The sequence below is a fragment of the Ranitomeya variabilis genome, chromosome 5, assembly GCF_051348905.1.
Source record: "Ranitomeya variabilis isolate aRanVar5 chromosome 5, aRanVar5.hap1, whole genome shotgun sequence".
Lineage (NCBI taxonomy): Eukaryota > Metazoa > Chordata > Amphibia > Anura > Dendrobatidae > Ranitomeya > Ranitomeya variabilis.
This window is the reverse complement of record NC_135236.1, coordinates 288,325,636-288,349,615: the sequence shown is the minus strand read 5'-3', so window position 1 is coordinate 288,349,615 and position 23,980 is coordinate 288,325,636. Positions and strand designations below refer to the sequence as shown.

Sequence of the window (23,980 nt, the reverse complement as noted above, 5' to 3'; positions counted from 1 at the left end):
GACAGTGGCATTTGACAAGCGCCGGCGGGCACGTGTCATTCTTAACTCCTATTGGCATGCCTGTCACATGATTGCTGGTTGCCAATGAGTTGTCATAACAGCCGAGGGTCTGCTGAAGACCCCCGTACCTGTCATTACAATAATCCTGTGAATGCCCACTCATAGCCGCCATTCACAGGAGATTGTGATTTCTGCTGTACATAGCAGGGCTGAAGCATTGCTATGTATAGCACAGGTGGTCAGAAGATAGCAGCTTCAAGTCTCCTAAGCGGACTATTAAATAAAATGAAAAGTGAAAGCAAAAAGTTTCTAAAAATATGAAAAAATAAAAAAACTCAAAAGTTTAAATCATCTCCCTTTTGCACCATTGAAAATAAAACAATTACATACAAGCAAATATATATTTGGTGTTGCAGCGTTAAAAAATATCCAATCTATCAAAATATAAAATAAATTCATCCAATCGATAAACAGCGTAATGAGGAAAAAATGAAACGCCAGAGTTACGTTTTTTGTCGCTGCAGCATTGCAATAAAATGCTATAACAGGCGATTAAAACATTCTTTCTACCCCCAAAATGGTATCAGTAAAAATGTCAGCTCATAAGCCCTCACCCAGCCATCAGACAGCATCAAAACATTACAGGTCTCAGAAAATGGCGACAAAGGCAAAAACTTTTTTTGTAGAAATTTCTGAATTTTTTTTAACCACTGAAACAATAAAAAAAAACTATACATGTTTGGTGTTTGCGAAACATGATGATGATTAGAATCATATGATAAGAATCATATTGCCAGGTCAGTTTTACCATATAGTGAACATGATAAATAAAAACCCCAAAAAATAATTGTGGAGTTGCACTTTTTTTGAAATTTCACCACACTTGGAATTTTTTTCCTATCTTCCAGTACACTATGTGGTAAAATCAATGGTGCCATTCAAAAGTACGACTCATCCCACAAAAAAAGGCCTCATATTGATGGAAATACAAAAAAGTTATAGCTCTTGAAAGAAGGGGAGGAAAAAAACGAAAACAAAAAGAAGGAAAATGGTTCAGGAGTGAAAAGGGGTTAATGTGCAACTTGTCCAACTATTCTTAATTAATACATTTCTGAATCGTTTTCTGTATACAGCTCCAATGCAGCCCTATTTGTCCTCACATTAAGACCTCAATCAGACATCACTTTTTCACGTACGAATTTGTTCTGTGTTTTTCACAGTTAGAATTGTAATTGTAGTCTATGGAGCTGTTCGAATGTTTGCAGGTTTTGGGGGTTTTTTTGGCATAAGAGAAAATTACTGATGGTAATAAAGGATCCACTGATGATCTGATCAAGCGCATTGATCAAAATGTGATGAAAATCTGATGTGTGAATGAGGTCTAATTCAAACGGCAATCAAATTGTATTCTGTAATCTGTAACTTACGTTTTCCTAATGAATCTTTCTAAGTAGAGGACAGATGGAAGCTTGGATGTACTTTGTTACGACGGAGTTGCATAGGTCTCTGCAAGACACCAAATGGTAGAAAAAGTATTTTATGATATTGTATATTCCAGACAGAAGTATGAAAATAAAATAAGTGGAATCAAAGGTAGATGTAGCCTGTAAATGTTAAAGTAACGTTGTTGTCTTTACAATATTTATTGAAATGATGAAATAAGAAAGGTAATGCTAAATACACTCTTCTCTATTATAGGGTGTTAGAGGAAATCCAGGTTTTGATGGAGATAAAGGTGAAAAAGGAGAAGATGGACCACCAGGAGAAAAAGTATATCTGACCTATTTACTTAGGTGTTATATGTTCTGCAGTATATTCTGATAATAATTTCCTGGCCAGGATCTGATCAGCCTAAAAACTCTCTTATACTGATCTCTAAGGAAGGCTAAATTCACACTTTGTTTAGCCACTATGTTCATCCTCATTACTTGAACAATGTAGTTAAGGTTGAAAAAATACATAAATCAACTTTGTTGCACTTATTTTAGTGCAGAGGAATCACAAATCTTTATGAGCCTAAATAACATTTCCATATATTAAGGGAAAAGTGTTCCCTCACTCCAAAAATGACAATCAAGGTCAGTTGATCTAAGACCCATGTTCAGTGATCTAGTACCCATAACATGTCCGAGATCTACTATATGCAATTGTATGCCACCAGCATAATGGTGCAGTGCAATATGTTTTATCTGTAACTCCATTTTTTTAGAGGGAAAAATTCTAATAATGAGCATATACACTTTTTTTTTTAATGAAAATGGATATAGCAGTTTCAGTTACTTACTTTTTGCCATTTTTGGAAAGGCACAGCTTTACACATTTAGTTGTTTATTGCTTCCAATATGTTTTTTTAGTATAAATTCTTCTGCTAAATTCATTCACTGTATCAATTATTTTTTACAGGGTGCAAAGGGTGATGCTGGTTTTAAAGGATCTATGGGAATGTTTGGTGCAAGGGGGCCCGTGGGACAGAAGGTAGCAAAATTATTACACATACACTAATATAATCATACTTATAAGAAGTCTAATTGAATGTTATAGTTTTTAATCATATTTCCAACCGTAATCAATGCTGTTTGAGTTTCTGAAATCAATGTTGTTAGACTTTGCATATTTGGATTCTAATAAAACATTATTCCGGACACCAAACTCCGATCTAACATTCCTATGAATGCGCCCTTTTACAAGTCATCCTGTAAGACAAAGATATTAGAATCTATTATATTTATCTATTATTATAATATACAATGTAAATGGTGTTATAGACTGCCAATATTAGAAAATTGCCGTTACATGGATTTCCTTACATATTTTCATCACCAAAAAGACCATATTACAAAAGCAGAAATGCAGTGATCTGTCAGTTTAAAGGGGTCGATGAGGAAATTTTATTTATAGTGATGATGCCCTAGACTGCCTAAAAAAATAAAATAATCATTGATTGGCTCAGCATCTCCAGATAATTCTGGTCTATTAAGGATAGGACTAGGAAGCACAAACCAGGGAGACAGATTGAGCACTGGAATAGGACCTACGAGGGATCAGCTTTGGTAAATATTCATTCATTAACATTTTTTAGGCAGTCTGGGTCATTTCAGCACTATTTTTTTCAATTCCCTGGACAACTCCTTTTAGATGTACAACCCTCCAGTGTATCCCTTTCTCAAGCTATGGTTTTCAATAGACTTTCAAATTGTGATTTATTAGCTCTATAGCTAATAATAATGTGACAGTTATCCTAATGGAATCTGTTTGGGAAAAAATCTAAATAATATTATTTACAGGCAGATTTTTTAGCTGTTTTTAATTTTCTTTTTTTGTCATAAAAGGGTGAACCTGGCGAACTTGGGCTTCCAGGAGATGCGGTAAGTGCTTAGTCTGGTTTGTTCATGTATATTTCAATTGCTACAGGTAGAAACATTTATTTTCTCCTGCTTAAAGGTTGCAGGTATTGCAATGCTGTTAATAACATGTAGTGAAGGCATAATTATTCACTTTATGGACGTATGTGATTAAAAAGGTTAAATACATTTTTAGTTTTAGCAAATAACAGTAATTCATTGTATATTTGTAATGTAAAGGTGAAAAAGGAAATAGGAAATCACCAGCTCATCTACAGTATACTTCCAACTTTAGATTCTTTAGAGCCTGGAGCAGAAGCTGTAGTAAGGTGGAGATCAAATGAAAAAAGAGGTGGTGTTGTCCAGTTCTGTCCAAATGGGAAAAAAAAATTAACACTTTATTTCAAACTTTAAAGATTCCTAGAAAAGTGGTAAATCGGTACTGATCATCAACGCATTTCAAATGGTATTTAATCATGATTAAGATCGCATACGTTTGAAATGTGCTTTGTGATTAGTATTCTTTCACCACTCTTCTATGAATTTTAAATATTTGAAATGATAGTACTAATTTTAACCCATTTGTATGAAGCTGGACAACCTCAACTCCTTTTTTTTTTTTCAATTTTTTCCAATATACGTTGTGTCTCAATTCTATTGATTTTTCAAGATCTCTGTTTTCTGTACCCTTCTTTATCTCCAGTGGATGAAATCGGTTCTGGTCACATGTGGTTCATACAAGTGTATGGCCCATTAGTTACAATACAGTTATCAAAGATGTGTCTTGTAGTGATCTCTTTCTTGATCATATGGCCCGATCAAAATTTTACCCCATGGAAAGAAATAATTTAAATGAATGACAACAAGCAGAAATCTTAAAGGGCCACTGTCACCCCCCCCAGCCGTTATAAACTAAAAGAGCCACCTTGTGCAGCAGTAATGCTGCAGTCTAACAAGGTGGCTCTTTTAGTTTTTGATTCATTTATTACCTCAAAAAAGCATTTTAAAAATTGGCCACACATACCAGATATTATACCGGGAGGCGGTCCGAAGCATCCTGTATGAATCCCCCAACTGCCGTCACTCATCTCTTCAGGGCCAATGGTCCCCGCCCCCTGAGCGCTGTTATCGTCTGAAATCCGGCGCCTGCGCTGTGCGTGCCTGCCTGGGGCCTGTGCAGTGTTCATTGTCAGTGCGGCCACCTGAATCCCCCGCCCCGCACTGTTATTCATTATGCACAGTGCGGGGCTGGGGTTCCTGGGAAGGCGGGGGAGCTGGGGAGCGTCGGAGCTGGGGAGCGTCGGAGCTGGGGAGCGTCTAAACAGCGCAGTGCGCATGCCCAGGAACCCCAGCCCCGCACTGTGCATAATGAATAATAGTGTGGGGCGGGGGATTCAGGTGGCCGCACTGACAATGAACACTGCGCAGGCCCCAGGCAGGCACGCACAGCGCAGGCACCGTATTTCAGACGATAACAGCGCTCAGGGGGCGGGGACCATCGGCCCTGAAGAGATGAGTGACGGCAGTTGGGGGATTCATACAGGACGCTTCGGACCGCCTCCCGGTATAATATCTGGTATGTGTGGCCAATTTTTAAAACGCTTTTTTGAGGTAATAAATGTATCAAAAACTAAAAGAGCCACCTTGTTAGACTGCAGCATTACTGCTGCACAAGGTGGCTCTTTTAGTTTATAACGGCTGGGGGGGTGACAGTGGCCCTTTAAACCTTTTATGACCCTGTGCGATTTAAGGTGCTGGTACTTAACATGAGGTACTATCAATGGCCATTACAGTGATGGCTCAGGAGGCCCTGTCACACACAGCGACGCTGCAGCGATACAGACAACGATGCTGATCGCTGCAGCGTCGCTGTTTTGTCGCTGTGTGGTCGCTGGGGAGCTGTCACACAGACCGCTCTCCAGCGACCAACGATGCCGAGGTCCCCGGGTAACCAGGGTAAACATCGGGTTGCTAAGCGCATGGCCGTGCTTAGTAACCCGATGTTTACCCTGGTTACCAGCGTAAAAGTAAAAAAACAAACAGTACATACTCACCTTCGCGTCCCCCGCCGTCCGCTTCCTGCACTGACTGAGCGCCGGCCCTAACAGCAGAGCGGTGACGTCACCGCTGTGCTGTACGTTCACTTTACGGCCGGATCTCAGTCAGTGCGGGAAGCAGGCGGCAAGGGACCTGACGGACACCGGAATGTGAGTATGTAGTGTTTGTTTTTTTTTACATTTACGATGGTAACCAGGGTAAACATCGGGTTACTAAGCGCGGCCCTGCGCTTAGTAACCCGATGTTTACCCTGGTTACCAGTGAAGACATTGCTGAATCCGTGTCACACACACCGATTCAGCGATGTCAGCGGGACCTCAACGACCAAAAAAAGGTCCGGGCCATTCCGACACGACCAGCGATCTCACAGCAGGGGCCTGGTCGCTGGTACGTGTCAAACATAGCGAGATCGCTACTGAGGTCGCTGTTGCGTCACAAAACTTGTGACTCAGCAGCAATCTCGCTAGCGATCTCGCTATGTCAGGCTTAGGATCTAATCTGCATCATCTGCACTAGGTGTCATGTCAGTAGTAAAATACAACTCACTGCAGTGTCTGAAATTTGAGTTTATTCTGATCCTAACTGTTCCTTTAGATGCCTTGATTAATAGTAACCACGACATCTAAGCAGTTAGACAGAGGGTGAAGTCTCCCAATTGGCATATGTTACCAATTGGTTGTCTTATAATTAACCAAAAACAAAATATACAAATGAATAAATAAAATATATACAAGGTTTGAAGTGAAACAAAACAATATTTATCCCAAAATCTATAATGAATAACAGCTAATTAATTGCATATGTTACCCCAAAATTGTCCCATATAACCCCACAAAAAACAAGCCCTCATAAACCGATAGTAAAAGAAACATGAAAAACTAATAGCCCTAAGATTTTTTTTCAATGAAATTTTGTTTCTCTGCATAAGTAATAAGTTGATAGAAAATAATACAACACTACTAAAAAAAATTGTATCCTGAATTTTTTACAGGAATTATATTCAAAAAGTGTTTATTTTTTATTTTATTTATTACTTTATTTATTTTATTGTTAATAAAAGTTCCAATACAAGTTTATGGGTCCTTTGAAACAAAACCAATATATATATTGGGTGTGATTTAAATCATAAATAAAAAATAAAAAACAATCCTTAAAATTTAACTTTTAATATTAAATGTTATTCAGAAAAATACATTCACAGTTTTCTAGAAAATAGACCTAAAAGTAGCACCTCCGAGGCCCTTGAAGTAGGGGAGTAATGTCTAGATATTGGGCAGGGGGATATACACAGTGTGGTGTAGCAATCCTACACTGGCACTAAGGTGCCCCTTATACATTGTTAACCTACCTAGCAGCGGAGGCTGGCACCCTAAAGTTCGATATGGCACCCCCGCTCAACAGTCCCTTAAAGTCCCTGTATGCCCCTATTCTAGACCAGTACCAATAACCCAACATGCATGCGCACAGTATAGAACTTGTTGTCTATGATCCAATCTCTATGGACCCATTGTCTATGGACCCATCTCTGTTTTTGCTACTATGGCATACTCCTATTTGTGGTCCCCTGATGAGCCCTGATAACAGGAGGGGGAGAAATGCGTAGGGACAAGGGACATTAATACTGGAAGTCACTACAACCAGCTAAGTGATCCATTGTGATCTTTATTGAATATAAACTGATTACTGATATAGCACTTTTACAGTCTGTATATAGCACCTCTAAATTGCATCTGAAGGTCATCTGCATACATCTGTATTTACTGCACTATATAAGGTACTTTAACCCCTTCATGACCTTGGGATTTTCCATTTTTCCGTGTTCGTTTTTCGCTCCCCTCCATCTCAGAGCCATAACTTTTTATTTTTCCGTCAATTTGGCCATGTGAGGGCTTATTTTTGCGGGACGAGTTGTACTTATGAATGACATCATTAATTTTACCATGTCGTGTACTAGAAAACGGGAAAAAAATTTCAAGTGCGGTGAAATTGCAAAAAAAGTGTAGCCCCACACTTGTTTTTTGTTTGGCTTTTTTGCTAGGTTCACTAAATGCTAAACCTGAGCTGCCATTATGATTCTCCAGGTCAGTACGAGTTCATAGACACCTAATATGACTAGGTTATTTTTTTATCTAAGTGGTGAAAAAAAATTCCAAACTTTGCTAACAAAAAAAAAAATTGTGCCATTTTCCGATACTCGTAGCGTCTCCATTTTTCATGATCTGGGGTCGGTTCAGGGCTTATTTTTTGCGTGCCGAGCTGGCATTTTTAATGATACCATTTCAGTGCAGATACGTTCTTTTGATCACCCGTTATTGCATTTTAATGCAATGTCGCGGCGACCAAAAAAACATATTTCTGGCGTTTCGAATTTTTTTCTCGCTACGCCGTTTAGCGATCAGGTTAATGCTTTTTTTTATTGATAGATCGGGCGATTCTGAACGCGGTAATACCAAATATGTGTAGGTTTCATTTTTTTATTGATTTATTTTGACTGGGGCGAAAGGGGGGTGATTTAAACTTTTATATTTTTTTTATTTTTTTCACATTTTTTAAACTTTTTTTACTTTTGCCATGCTTCAATAGCCTCCATGGGAGGCTAGAAGCTGGCACAACACGATCGGCTCTGCTACATAGCAGCGATCATAAGATCGCTGCTATGCAGCAGAAATGCAGGTGTGCTGTGAGCGCCGACCACAGGGTGGTGCTCACAGCTACCGGCGATCAGTAACCATAGAGGTCTCAAGGACCTCTATGATTACAATGCAGAAGCATCGCTGACCCCCGATCATGTGACGGGGGTCGGCGATGCGCTCATTTCCGGCCACCCGGCTGGAAGCGCCAGTTAAATGCCGCTGTCTGCGTTAGACAGCGGCATTTAACTAGTTAATAGCGGCGGGTGAATCGCAATTTCACCCGCCGCTATTGCAGGCACATGTCAGCTGTTCAAAACAGCTGACATGTCCCGGCTTTGATGCGGGCTCACCGCCGGAGTCCGCATCAAAGCGGGGCTTCTGACCTCGGACGTACTATCCCGTCCGAGGTCAGAAAGGGGTTAAGCACATATGCACTTTATCAAACACTATTGAAGCTGTGATCTAGGTGTGGAGGCATTCAGCTATTTAGAAAGAGATGTTACTTATAGCCATATAAACCTCTGTCTCTCTGGCCTTCAATGACTAGAGATTGTGTTATAGACACAGCTTAGTGGTATCATAGACAACAAGTTCTATACTGTGTGCATGTTGGGTTATTGGTACGGATCTAGAATAGGGGCATGCAGGTAGTTTAAGGGACTGCCAATGTTGAGCGGGGGCGCCATATCGAATTTTATCGTGTCAACCACCACTGCTAGGTAGGTCATCAGTGTATAAGGGACCCATTAGGGCCAGTGTAGGATTGCTACACCACACTGTGTATAACCCCCTGCCCAATATCTAGACATTACTCCCCTACTTCAAGGGTCTGGGAGGTGCTACTTTTATGTCTGTTTTCTTGAAAACCATGAATATATTGTTCTTAATAACATTTAAGATTAAAAGTTAAGTTTTAAGGGTTGTTTTTTCTTTTTGGTTTATGGGTCCTTAGAAACACTCACAGCACACGGATGGCATCTATGTGTCGTCTGTGTGCTATCCGTGTTTAACATTGCAAAGTATAGGAGAAGCTTTGAAATTTATTTATTTATTTAGGTGCAGACATATCATTGGGCAACCAATGATATGGGGCCCATTGCCACCTCTAAAGCAGAAAGCAGCTTCTGTCAAAGGCAGAACTATTGGACTGCAAAGGCCCCAGTGTTCTTGCCCAGGGGCCCTTTAATGTCTGTGTATTAATCTGTATTTACTTATCCATCTGTCAAAATCACTGATGACACTGATGGTAAGAACAGATACATGGACCATACATTGATGACACAATGATCCAATACACTGATGAGACAGTTTTCACGTTCGTGTTTAAACTTGGACATGTGAATGAGGCCTTACATTGTTTTGCCTTCATTTTTTACTAATAAATACTTTATTTCTAGCAATGAATGGATTTTGAGATTTGAGCTCGCCAGCTTCTGTAAATTTTCCTTAAAATATTGATTTGTGAAGAATGTATTTGCTGTGAATTGAATGTTCCTTATTATCCGATAAGGTCTCAGAGCATAATAAATCTAAGATGTAAAAAAAACAAACACTCGCCTCCCTGCTAACCTCTCAAGCCACCCTGAAGCTCATTTCTCACATCTCCAGCCTCTTCATTACAGGCCAGGACATCCAGCCTTCTCACCTGTGCATTGTAAGGTCATGGCGCACATCATAACGTTCCAACCTTACAAGGTGCTTGAGGCCAGAAGTCTTGGCGTGTAGTGAAGATCCCAGAGATACGGCGCATAATGATGGAAAGAAGACTTCTGGAAGGTGGGTAGGGAGCAGCGAGGCTGCCAGAGAGGTGAATGATGAGGTAAGTATTAGTTTTGATTTTTTATTTTTTTACAATTTGCCGAGCCTATGTGGTTCACCAAAATGACAGACGGATATTTTTGCACAATTGAATTCTTGCTGAATCATGAATTTCAGGTAATTAGATTTGCCTTACTGTACAGATTGATCTGCTCATCTCAATATTACGCACATGGTTGTGTAACCACTGTGCCACGGTCCGGAGAGAGCCTGAAGGGCTGTAACTAATTGAAAACCTGATTCTTCACTAGAGCCCCTCATGGTGTGGTTAGACTTGAACTCAGGTGAACTCCAGGTGCTACTCCAGGATGGACTCCGGAACTGCGGCAGCTGTCCCAAAAACTATACTGATAACTGAAGTTGCTAAGTCACCTCCCCTTAAGGGAAGATACCTTAACCCCTTCACCCCAAAGCCTGTTTTCACCTAAGTGACAGGGCCAATTTTTACAATTCTGACCACTGTCACTTTATGAGGTCATAACTCTAAAACGCTTCTATGGATCCTGCTGATTCTGAGACTGTTTTCTCGTGACATATTGTACTTCATGATAGTGGTAAAACTTCTTCGATATGACTTGCATTTATTTGTGAAAAAAACAAAAATTTGTCGAAAATTATGAAAATTTAGCAATTTTCAAACTTTTAGTTTTTATGCCCTTAAATTAGAGAGTTATATCTCATAATGTAGTTAATAAACAACATTTCCCACATGTCTGCTTTACATCAGGACAATTTTGGAAAGATAATTTTTTTTTGTTAGGGAGTTATAAGGGTTAAAAGTTGACCAGCAATTTCTCATTTTTGCAACAAAATTTGCAAAACCATTTTTTTTACAGACCACCTCACACTTGAAGTGACTTTGAGGGGTCTATATGACAGAAAATGCCCAAAAGTGACACCATTCTAAAAACTGCACCCCTCAAGGTACTCAAAACCACATTCAAAAAGTTTATTAACCCTTCAGGTGCTTCACAGGAATTTTTGGAATGTTTAAAAAAAATTGAACATTTAACTTTTTTTCACAAAATTTTTACTTCAGATCCAATTTGTTTTATTTTACCAAGGGTAACAGGAGAAATTGGACCAAAAAAGTTGTTGTACAATTTGTCCTGAGTACGCCGATACCCCACATGTTGGGGTAAACCATTGATTGGGCACATGGCAGAGCTCGGAAGCGAAGGAGCGCCATTTGACTTTTCAATGCAAAATTGGCTGGAATTGAGATCGGAACCCATGTCGTGTTTGGAGAGCCCCTGACGTGCCTAAACAGTGGAAACCCCCACAAGTGACACCATTTTGAAAATTAGACCCTCTAAGGAACTAATCTAGATGTGTGGTGAGCACTTTGAACCTTCAAGTGCTTCAAAGAACTTTATAATGTAGAGCCGTAAAAAAAAATTCATATTAATTTTCACAAAAAATGATCTTTTTGCCCCAAATTTTTTATTTTCCCAAGGGTAACAGGATAAATTGGACCCCAAAAGTTGTTGTGCAATTTGTCCTGAGTACGCTGATACTTCATATATGGGGATAAACCACTGTTTGGGCGCATGGCAGAGCTCGGAAGGGAAGGAGCGCCATTTGACTTTTCAATGCAAAATTGACTGGAATTGAGATCGGAACCCATGTCGTGTTTGGAGAGCCCCTGACGTGCCTAAACAGTGGAAACCCCCACAAGTGACACCATTTTGGAAAGTAGACCCTCTAAGGAACTAATCTAGATGTGTGGTGAGCACTTTGATCCTCCAAGTGCTTCACAGAAGTTTATAATGTAGAGCCGTAAAAAAAAATTCATATTAATTTTCACAAAAAATGATCTTTTTGCCCCAAATTTTTTATTTTCCCAAGGGTAACAGGATAAATTGGACCCCAAAAGTTGTTGTGCAATTTGTCCTGAGTACGCTGATACTTCATATATGGGGATAAACCACTGTTTGGGCGCATGGCAGAGCTCGGAAGGGAAGGAGCGCCATTTGACTTTTCAATGCAAAATTGGCTGGAATTGAGATCGGAACCCATGTCGTGTTTGGAGAGCCCCTGACGTGCCTAAACAGTGGAAACCCCCACAAGTGACACCATTTTGGAAAGAAGACCCCCTAAGGAACTTATCTAGATGTGTGGTGAGCACTTTTAACCCCCAATTGTTTCACTAAAGTTTAGAATGTAGCGCTGTGAAAATTAAAAAATCATTTTTTCTTTCCACAAACTGATGTTTTAGCCAGCAGGGAAGGAGCGCCGTTTGAAATGCAGACTTGGATGGATTGGTCTGCAGGTGTCATGTTGCATTTGCAGAGCCCCTGATGTACCTAAACAGTAGAAACCCCCCACAAGTGACCCCATATTGGAAACTAGACCCCCCAAGAAACTCATCTAGATGTGTTGTGAGAACTTTGAACCCCCAAGTGTTTCACTATAGTTTATAACGCAGAGCCGCGAAAATAAAAAATATATTTTTTTCCATGAAAATTATATTTTAGCCCCACGTTTTTATTTTCCCAAGGGTAACAGGACAAATTGGACCCCAAAAGTTGTTGTCCAACTTGTCCTGAGAATGCTGATACCCCATATGTTGGGGGGAACCACTGTTTGGGCGCACAGGAGAACTCGGAAGGGAAGGAGCACTGTTTTAGTTTTTCAAAGCAGAATTGGCTGGAATTGAGATCGGACGCCATGTCGCGTTTGGAGAGCCCCTGATGTGCCTAAACAGTGGAAACTCCCCAATTCTAACTGAAACCCTAACCCCAACCCTAACCCCAGCCCTAACCCTAGCCCTAACCCCAACCCTAACCCTAGCCCTAACCCTAGTCCTAACCCTAGCGCTACTTTCACACTAGCTTTTTTTGCATACGTCGCAACTCGCAATGCGTCGTTTTGGCGAAAAAACGCATCCTGCAAAGTCATCTGCAGGATGCGTTTTTTCCCCATAGACTAACATTAGCGACGTATTGACACACGTCGCAACCGTCGTGCGACGGTTGCGTCGTGTTGTGGTGGACCGCCGGCAGCAAAAAACGTTACATGTAACTTTTTTTGTGCCGACGGTCAACCATTTTTGACCGCGCTTGCATTGTATGCGTCGGTATGTCGGGCCGACGCAGTGCGACGGCCCCGTACCGACGCTAGTGTGAAAGTAGCCTAACGGGAAAATGGAAATAAATATATTTTTTAAAGTTTTATTATTTTTCCCTAACTAAGGGGGTGATGAAGGGGGATTTGATTTACTTTTATAGCGTTTTTGGGGCGGATTTTTATGGTTGGCAGCCGTCACACACTAAAAGACGCTTTTTATTGCAAAAAATAGTTTTTGCATCACCACATTTTGAGAGCTATAATTTTTCCATATTTTGGTCCACAGAGTTATGTGAGATCTTGTTTTTTGCGGGACGGGTTGACGTTTTTATTGGTGCCATTTTCGGGTACATGACATTTTTTGATCGCTTTTTATTCCGATTTTTGGGAGGCGGAATAAACAAAAACCAGCAATTCCTGAAATTCTTTTAGGGGGGGCGTTTATACCGTTCCGCGTTTGGTAAAAAGGATAAAACAGTTTTATTCTTCGGGTCAGTACGATTACAGCGATACCTCATTTATGTAATTTTTTTATGTTTTGCCGCTTTTACACAATAAAAACTATTTTATATAAAAAAAATAATTGTTTTTGCATCGCTTTATTCTGAGAGCTATAACTTTTTTATTTTTCTGCTGATGATGCTGTATGGCGGCTTTTTTTTTGCGGGACAAGATGACGTTTTCAGCGGTACCATGGTTATTTATATCCATCTTTTTGATCGCGTGTTATTCCACTTTTTGTTTGGCGGTATGAGAATAAAGCGTTGTTTTTTGCCTCGTTTTTTTTTTTGTTTTTTTTTTTACGGTGTTCACTGAAGGGGTTAACTAGTGAAATAGTTTTATAGGTGGGGTCGTTACGGACGCGGCGATACTAAATATGTGTACTCTTATTGTGTGATTTTTTTTATTTAGATAAAGAAATGTATTTATGGGAATTTTTTTTTTTTTTCTTTATTTAGGAATTTTTTTTTTTTTTTTTTTTTTTTTACACATGTGGAAAATTTTTTTTTTTACTTTTTTACTTTGTCCCAGGGGGGGACATCACAGATCGGTGATCTGACAGTGTGCACAGCACTCTGTCAGATCACCGATCTGAGAGGCACGTTCCAGAGCCTTGCCGGCGCCTGCTATGAGGAATCCTCAGCAGGTGCCGGCAAGCAGGGTCATCTCATGACCCGGAAGGAGTCCCGTGGCCATCTTGGATCCGGGGACTCCTTCCAGGTCACCGGAGCAGCGCGATCTCATCGCGTTGCTCCGGTGGGAGAGAGCGCAGGGAGCCCCCGTCCCTGCGCGATCCCCCTCTATGCCGCTGTCACTATTGACAGCGGCATCAGAGGGGTTAAAAGCCCGCGATCGGCGATAGCGCCGATCGTGGGCATTGCTGCGGGGTGTCAGCTGTCATATACAGCTGACACCCGCACCCGATCACCGCGGCGCTCAGCGCGAGACCGCGGTGATCGGGGCGCCGTACTAGTGCTGCAGCTGGCACTAATGCAGTGCCGGCAGCGCCGTACTAGTACGGCGCATGGCATGAAGGGGTTAAAGTGAACCTGTCAGCAGGATTTTGTTAAGCAAACTAAAGGCATTGTCCTGTTGTCGCTGTTACACTGATTAAAATGATACTTGGGGTGAAGAAATCCATCTTGTAGTTCTTGTGTAATCAGTGTTAGAAGTTTTCGGCTAATGATATGCCCATACTCCGGGGCGGGACTGTAAGCAGAGTCTTATCTTGGTGCTATAGGCCAGAGAAACCAATGACAGGCCTGCCCACAGGCCACTCCAAAGCACAAACATGGTCCTCATCATAGAGACAGAGAGAGAGAGATACACAGAGAGTGAGAGATACACAAAGAAAGAGATATACACAGATAGATACATAGATACACAGAGAGAGAGATACACAGAGAGTGACTGATACACCGAGAGAGACAGTCAGATATGCAGAGAGGCAGACAGACAGACACAGAGAGGCAGACAGACAGAGAGACACACAGAGAGACACACAGACACATAGAGACAGACAGAGAGACAGGCAGACAGAGACAGAGAGAGACACACAGAGAGACAGACACAAAGAGACAGCCAGAGAGAGACTGACACAGAGAGACAGACAGAGACAGTCAGACACACAGAGAGAGAGACAGAGAGACAGAGAGAGAAACAGACAGACATAGAGAACTCAATGATATTATGTGGCATACCTGTCTATGCAAGACATTATACTGTAGGGCACATAGTTGCCTAGACTAGATAATGATTTTTACAACTGATAGCACAGACAGAAAAATGAATAATATGTTAAGAGCCAGTTAATGGTTGCATGAGGAAAAGTAAAAGAACATTGTAATAGTATGGGCTAGGAAGTGCCCCTAACTATCTATCAAGGGATGGTAATAGTATTGCTATTCTAATATGGGCTAAAGTGACCATTTCGGCTCCTTAGGCCTGAATGTGACTGCAACCCATGCATCTATTGTAACTACGTCTCAGGGCCTAGTTAATAACTTGCTCATCTGTTTTAAGAACAAATTCAGTCAAGGACTAAAAAAAAAAAAAAAAAAAACCTTCTAATTCTGGTTTTGTTTGTAATAAAGAATTTACAACTTTGATTTTTATACCTGCATGTATATGATTTTTTTTTCTTACATCAGCACTTACGTTAAAAAAAAACCCATAAGTGCTGATGTAATAGCCTTTCTATTATGCTTTTAGAGGCTTTTAATGTCCTTTACTTTGCTTCCTTAAATCTCAGTGGATGTACTTAATCAAAATACATTACAATAGCACCCACATTCTGCAAATAGCTGGAACTATTTCTGAATTCTTGTCACATGTATTAAAATAAAATGTGTGTGTTCCATACAGGTAAAGAAAATAACAGTAGAATAACTTTTTCATTCTGGGTTCCATCACATTTTATGCAGTTTAGATTACAGCCAGAATATGCAACATATGGACCACCTCAAACTATTGGCAAACTTTATATATATATATATATATATATATATATATATATATATATATATATATATATATACTGCTCAAAAAAAGAAAGGGAACACTAAAGTCCCAAATCCTAGAATGAAATATTTCGGTTGCAAATCTTAATTCATTACATAGTGGAATGTGTTGAGTACATTAAAACCTAAAAATGATCAACGGAAATCACAACTAATATCCCACGGAGGTCTGGAGTTGGAATGATGCTCAAAATCAAAGTGGAAAATGAAGTTAAAGGCTGATCCAACTTCAGTGGAAATGCCTCAATACAAGGAAATGATGCTCAGTAGTGTGTGTGGTGTCCACGTGCCTGTATGATCTCCCTACAATGCCTGGGCATGCTCCTGATGAGGCGGTGGATGGTCTCCTGAGAGATCTCCCACCAAACCTAGACTAAAGCATCCGCCAACTCTTGGACAGTCTGTGGTGCAATGTGACGTTGGTGGATGGTGCGAGACATGATGTCCCAGATGTGTTCAATCGGATTTAGGTCTGGGGAATGGGTGGGCCAGTCCATATCTTCAATGCCTTCATTTTGCCAGAACTGCTGATACACTCCAGCCATATAAGGTCTGGCATTGTCCTGCATTAAGAGAAACCCAGGGCCAACCGCACCAGCATATGGTCTCACAAGGGGTCTGAGGATCTCATCTCGGCACCTAATGGCAGTCAGGCTACCTCTGGCGAGCACATGAAGGGCTGTGCGGCCCTCCAAAGAAATGCCACCCCACACCATTACTGACCCACTGCCAAACTGGTCATGTCACGACTGTCACATGTGCTCAGTGTGAACCTGCTGTCATCTGTGAAGAGCACGGGGCGCCAGTGGTGAATTTGCCAATCCTGGTGTTCGGTAGCAAATGTCAAGCATCCTGCACAATGTTGGGCTGTGAGCACAACCCTCATCTGTGGACGTCGGGCACTCAGACCATCCTCATGGAGTCGGTTTCTAACAGTTTGTGCAGACACATGCACATTTGTGGCCTGCTGTAGGTCATTTTGCAGTGCTCTGGCAGTGCTCCTCCTGTTCCTCCTTGCAGAAAGGCTGAGGTAGCGGTCCTGCTGCTGGGTTGTTGCCCTCCTAAGGCCCCCTCCACATCTCCTGGTGTACTGGCCTGTCTCCTAGTAGCGCCGCCAGCCTCTGGACACTACGCTGACAGACACAGCAAACCTTCTTGCCACAGATCGCATTGATGTGCCATCTTTGATGAGCTGCACTACCTGAACCACTTGTGTAGGTTGTAGAGTCTGTCTCATGCTACCACGAGTGTGAAAGCACAACCAGCATTCAAAAGTGACCAAAACATCAGCCAGAAATCATTGGTACTGAGATGTGGTCTGTGGTCTCCACCTGCAGAACCACTCCTTTATTGAGTGTGTCTTGATACTTGACAATAATTTCAATCTGTTGTCTATTCCATCTGCACAACAGCATGTGAAATTGATTGTCAAACAGTGTTGCTTCCTAAGTGGACAGTTTGATTTCACAGAAGCTTGATTTACTTGTAATTGTCCTGTTGTTTAAGAGTTCCCTTTATTATTTTGAGCAGTGGCGCAAAAATGTAAGCAGTTCATCTTTGTTTGATGGCTTGTGATTATCCATCATCCTCTTGATTACATTCCAGAGGTTCAGGTCTGGAGATTGGGCTGCCCATGACAGGGTTTTGATGTGGTGGTCTCTTAATTTTTGCCAGAGCTGAATATATATATTATATATACTTTTTATAAGCCGACCCAAGTATAAGCCGAGGCATCTAATTTTGCCTGGAAAAACTGGGAAAATGTATTGATTCAAGTATAAACTGGGCATGCATTGTCCCCTCCTCCCTATAGTGGAATGCATGCCTCCTCTTTCATATCCTGGTATGCATGGTTCCTCATCTTCATGATTGTATGCATGGCTCCTTATCCCCATCCTTGTCTGCATGGTGCCTTATGCCCATCCTTGTCTGCATTGTTCTTTATCTCCATCCTTGTCTGCATGGCTCCTTATTCCCATCTTTGTCTGCTTGGCTCCTTATTCCAATCCTAGTCTGCATGGCTCCTTATTCCCATCTTTGTCTGCATGGCTCCTTATTCCCATCCTTGTCTGCATGGCTTCTTATTCCCATCCTTGTCTGCATGGCTTCTTATTCCCATCCTTGTCTGCATGGTTCCTCATCCCCATCCTAGTATGTATGGCCCCCATGAGAACAGAATAGAAAAAACATCCTACTCACCTTCCCTGTGCGCCCTCGCAGCATCTCATTCCCGTGCCAGCAGCTCCTGTAGCCGAGCGATCACCTGTCCCCACTCATTAAGGTAATGAATATTCACCTCTAGAGGTGAACATTCATTACCTTAATGAGCGGGCACCCGTGAGAGCCCGGCAGCTGCTTTGAAGCCAGCAACTGCTGCTGACACTGTGCACGCACTATAAGAAAAATGAATGTTCACTGCAAGTGCAGTGTATATTAATTTCTTTTTAGCAGCGGGCACAGGTTTTAGCCGCAGCAGCTGGCTTCTGCCTTCTGTCAACCGCTGCTCTGGCGGTCCCCCTCCCCCGTTCTGGGACAATGACTCGTGTATAAGCCGAAGGAGGCTTTTCAGCACAAAAAAATGTGCTGAAAAACTCGGCTTATACACAAGTATATCCGGTATATACTTTATGTAAATAACATGCCTACTACTGTGAACATTTGGTTTTCTTTTTATTGTGAGGCAAACAACAAATAAGACAAAATAACAGAAAACTTCAGTGTGAACTATTCATCCTCCTAAAGTCAGTACTTTATAGAGCCTTCTGTTGCGTCAATTACAGCTGCAAGTAGATGTGGATAAGTTTCTATGAGCTTTCCACATCTTGCCACTGGGATTATTGCCCATTCATTAAGGACAAAAAATGCTCCAGCTCCTTCAAGTTAGATGGTTTCCTCTGGTGATCAGCAATCTTCAAGTCTGACCACAGATTCTCAATTGGATTAAGGTTTGGGCTTTGACTAAGCCATTCCAAAACATTTAGGCCAGGGTCACACTACAGCGTAATACGGATGAGTGTTAAGCGAGAAAAAATCGCATAGCACTCCGACCAATGTTAATCTATGGGGCAGCTCCCATCATCAGTTTTTTTCTCGTCCGTACTACACTTGCGAGTGAAATCGCAGCATGCTGTGATTGTCTGCATATCTCAGCTGAGAAACGCCAATGCAAGTCTATGGGTGCGAGAAAAAATTGCACAGCACACGGACCATCAGTGTGACTTGCGGGAAATTCTCAGGCATTGGGCAGGTGACAGGAAAGGCTCAGCCATTATTTGCTCATTTTGCAAGTGTGTGAGAAAATCTCACCATAGGGATGACATACGGATGACACACTGATACTTTTTTGAGAAAAAAACGCATCCTGGCATTGCACACGGATGAGATATGGATCACCATACGGAGAACATTTGTGCGATTCTGAGCAGACAAAATCAGACAGATTTTTTTATACATTGGTTGTGTGACCCCGGCCTTACACGTTTCCCCTTAAACGACTCGAGTGTTACTTTAGCAGTATGCTTTGGGTTATTGTCTTGTTGGAATGTGAACCTACATCCCAGTTTTAAGTTGGTGACAGACTGAAACAGATTTTGCTCAAGAATTTCTCTGTATTTTGCACCATCCATCTTCCCCTCAATTTGGAACATTTTCCCTGTTCCAGCTGCCGAAAATCATCCCCACAGCACGATGCTCATATTATCATGTTTCACTATGGGGATGGTGTTCTTGGGGTGATGTGCTGTGTTGATTTTGTGCCAGACATAGCGCTTACCTTGGTGACCAAAAAGTTACATTTTTGCCTCATCTGGCCATAGCACCTTCCTCCATACATTTGGGGAGTCTCCCAATTTTTGTGTGTAAGTAAAGGTTTTTTATGCCTACTCTTCTAAAAAGGTTGCCTCTATAGAGTGTATGGCTTATTGTGGTCTTATGGACAGATACTCCAGTCTCTGCTTGAGAACTCTTCAGCTCCTTCTGGGTTACTTTTGGTGTCTGTGCTGCCTCTCTGATTTATGACCTCCTTGTCCGGGCTGAGAGTTTTGTTCTGTGATCCTCTCTTGGCAGGTTTGTTGCGGTACCATGTTCTTCACATTTGATGATAATGGATTTGATAGTGCTCCGTAGGATCATAAGATATTGGAATATTTTTTTTTATAACCCAACCTTGACTTGTACTTCTCAACAACTTTGTCCCTGGCTTGTTTGGAGATATCCTTGGTCTTCATGCTGTTGTTTGGTTAGAGATGCTTTTTGCTTAATTGTGTTGCAACTAGTGTTGAGCATTCCGATACCGCAAGTATCGGGTATCGGCCGATATTTGCTGTATCGGAATTCCGATACCGAGTTCCGATATTTTTGTGATATTGGAAATCGGAATCGGAAGTTCCCAGTGTATGGTTCCCAGGGTCTGGAGGAGAGGAGACTCTTTTTCAGGCCCTGGGATCCATATTCATGTAAAAAATAAAGAATAAAAATAAAAAATATGGATATACGCGGACCCTGGACCTTAGCGATGTAACCGGCAGCCTCCGTTCCTAAGAATGCAGTGAGTGTAGGACCTGCGATGACGTCGCGGCTTGTGATTGGTCGCGTGAGCGGTCACATGAGCGGTCACGCGACCAATCACAAGCCGCAACGTCATCGAAGGTCCTTCACTCTGCATTCTTAGGAACGGAGGCAGACGCTTGGACCGGTGAGAGCCAGGGGCCGTCCGAGGGGTGAGTATATCAATATTTTTTATTTTTATTCTTTATTTTATACATGAATATGGATCCCAGGGCCTGAAGGAGAGTTTCCTCTCCTTCAGACCCTGGGAACCATTCCGATATTTTGTGTCCCATTGATATGCATTGGTATCGGGTATCGGTATCGGCGATATCCGATATTTTTTGGGTATCGGCCGATCCAATCCGATACCGATACCTTTGCATATCGGAAGGTATCTCTCAACACTAGTTGCAACCTCTGTGGGCTTTCTGAGAAGGTGTTATATACTGACAGACCACGTGACACTTAGATTGCACACAGGTGGACTTCTTTTCACTAAGCACGTGACTTACAAATAGAGATGAGCGAATTTGCTCGGGTTTCCTCTTATTCGGCAAGCTATAGCGCTTGCCGAACAAGCTGCAGAGGGAACCTGGCTTCCTGGATCGCACCGTCCGATCAGCTTTGTCATGGCTGTGTCACAGTTACGACACATGCATGGAGAGCCTGTTTGTTGATACCCCTAAATAAAATTCCAAGTGACCAATTGCCTCCAGAAGTCACATAATTGGTAAATTAAGTTCACATGTGTGTAATTTATGCCAAATATAACCACAGCTGTTCTGTGATGGCCTTTGAGATGGCCTCATATATTTTTGATAACATTAGGGATCAAACAGCATCATGAAAACCAAAGAAGACACCAGACAGGTCAGGTAAGTTGTGGAGAAGAGCAAAGTAGGGTTAGGTTATAAAAATAAATAGTTCAAGATTTGATTTGAACATCTCACAAAACATTGTTCAATCTATTATCCAAAAATGGAAGCAATATGGTACATTTGCACAAAATTTCTGCAAATTTTTAAAAACTCTCAATTTGTGATTGAGTCAAAAACAATTCATGAATCAGTCAAAATCCCCAAATCTCCCACAATGACGTACATAAAAAACACAGGCAAATACATAAAACTAGAGTTTAACAAGATGAAAGCTAGAAGGACAGGGAGCAAATGGAAAAGCTACACATGACACCGAAAACTAGACAAAAATAAGGTGCAGATGAAGCAACTCAGACACGAAATGTATGATTTTTATTAAGGCTATGCTAAAGCTCTGGCTATTCTTTTATTAGGGATGTGCTTGGTTTGAACAGTCATTTTGTGCTGACAGACTCCCTTTAATTTTTTAAGTGCACCTATTCGTTAAAGAAATAATAAATTGAGGTATGGTCCTCATAGGAAATAAATAGCCTAACATACTGCTGCTTATAAATATTTTTGTACTTTGTAGAAAAATAAAGAATAATATGAGTGTAAATGGCTTTATTCTTTGAATATAGATCACATTCCTTCATGACGTACAATTCTTAATCAGATGTTGCAGTGCTTCCTTACATAAAGACCAGGGGGTTATTTTGAAGTATTGAAGAAATTAAGATTTTTCAGGTCTTGATCTTTAGTGACATCCATTTATGAATCTTTTCATGCCCAGAATTTTCATAATGTTATTAAGAATTAACATTCTCATGAAGGCTTTTTTTTTGTTAAATTAATCATTATATATTCCATAGTTGAGTGTAGGCATATCTTTGGCAGACATAGGGTTAAATGTGTCTTAAGCCATTTGTTGATTTCCAGGTCTAATGGGAGGTAAATTCTTGATTTTGTAAATGCTTGTAGATTTGAGCAGTTTCTTTGCTAAGGAGTTTTTGTAAATAATGCAGCAATTCAGCTATAAATTGCTGGGAAAGTGGTAATGGATTATCAATATTCCTCCCTTTTGTATCATCACATATTCTTTGTCCTCTGAGAATTCATTTAAGCCAGCTTCAAGAAGTGCCTCTTATTCATCATCTCACAGAATCATGAACCGTCTCCCCCAGATATATGTAATGGGTATTTTGTCATAATATGCTAAGTTACTTCCATTACATATTGAACATCCACATAGAAGGAAAAGCAAGTTTTCTCAAGTTAACTTTCAGATTACTCAGAACTAAATTTCCCTGATGTAATGACAAATATTGATATAAAAGAATCCCTTATGGCATTGTTATTTATGGGTACATTTGATAATGCATATTTTGAAATTGATGTTACTTTACATTTTATAGGTTGCGTAGTTAAAGAGTAGCCATCATTTTAATTCATTTTTCATGACTCAATAGCACAGGTAAAAATAAGAATTTTTGTAATATAATCTTTTTCATGCTTCTGGATTCAAACCCTTGATTCTGTGGTTGGCGTCTCTTTCTGGTAAGCCACAACAGATACAGTACACCTGTTTTTTGGGTGTTTTGCTCTGTTATCTTTGGGTCTGTCAGTTTTCAGTAATGTGTTTTTCCTTTACTGTGTTTGTCTGTGCTATCACCTTTTGGGTGCAGCTTTATATACCTTCCCCTGCTGGTGTTTCCTGCTGGTGATATACTTTGTTGGGTTCATTCACATTGCTGTAGTTTGTGTTGTTTGCAGTAGTTATATAATCTTTATTTTTATATAGCGCTAACATATTACGCAGCGCTTTACAGTTTGCACAGTTTGTAGTTTTGGGTGTGATTCATTTTCTCCTTAGGGAACTGCTACTCTAGTGATCCTTGGAGCTGCTAAGGACATTTAGGGTAAGCCACCATCGAGTGGGGGTGCCATTATGTTATCCTAGGGTGCCAACCTCCGCGGTTAGGTTGGGACAGAACAGGGCTGAGAAGGATATTTGTCTTAATGGTTTGTACATTTCCCATGTGAATGTGCTTTTGCAATCATAACAATATTATAAGGGAAATCTGCTTCTTTCTCCTCCTGATCTGATCATTAATTCTCAATATACTCAGTTCATGGTTAAGTCTTCAATAAATACATACTTTCTAATTACAGAGTTTGGAAATAACAGTTGCTGCTCACAAGGTTCTATAGTGAACTGTAACTGTCATTTCAAGAGAACTGTGTCTGCCTCTAGCTCCTCCTTCTCCCCCTCCATAGAATTTTATAAGTACCAACTTGTAACGGGGTCTACCAAGCTGGGGTACCTCTTTCAGTACCACCCCGTGTTTCAGGAGGTCCACTTTGCATTGGCTGGAGTCTGAATGAAGGACGCTGGCTGGAATTCCTTGATTACATGAGAGCATATAAAAGCTGACTGCTTCTCCACGTATTTCCAGTCTCACAACACTTTATTCACAGAACACAGAATATATGTAACAACAGATACAGAGGGCAGGTCCATTCAAAAGCGGCAGGCCAGACATACATTACAATAGCCGCAGGGGGCCGGAGCCTGCTGATATTTACTGTGGGAATTACAAAGGTGGGGGAGGTCAGAAGGGGAATGTCTTGTCTCC

At 41.0% G+C, this 23,980-nt stretch overlaps 1 protein-coding gene across 1 annotated transcript in view; it reads left to right on the top strand.

The window, feature by feature from the left end:
• The window catches only part of LOC143774986 (uncharacterized), an 862,433-nt gene that overhangs the window by 596,026 nt on the left and 242,427 nt on the right, over positions 1 to 23,980 (top strand). Inside the window, exons 85-87 of the mRNA XM_077262800.1 lie at positions 1,699 to 1,770; positions 2,404 to 2,475; positions 3,330 to 3,365. Of these exons, the coding sequence (XP_077118915.1) occupies positions 1,699 to 1,770; positions 2,404 to 2,475; positions 3,330 to 3,365 (180 nt within the window). The remainder of the gene's footprint in view (positions 1 to 1,698; positions 1,771 to 2,403; positions 2,476 to 3,329; positions 3,366 to 23,980) is intronic.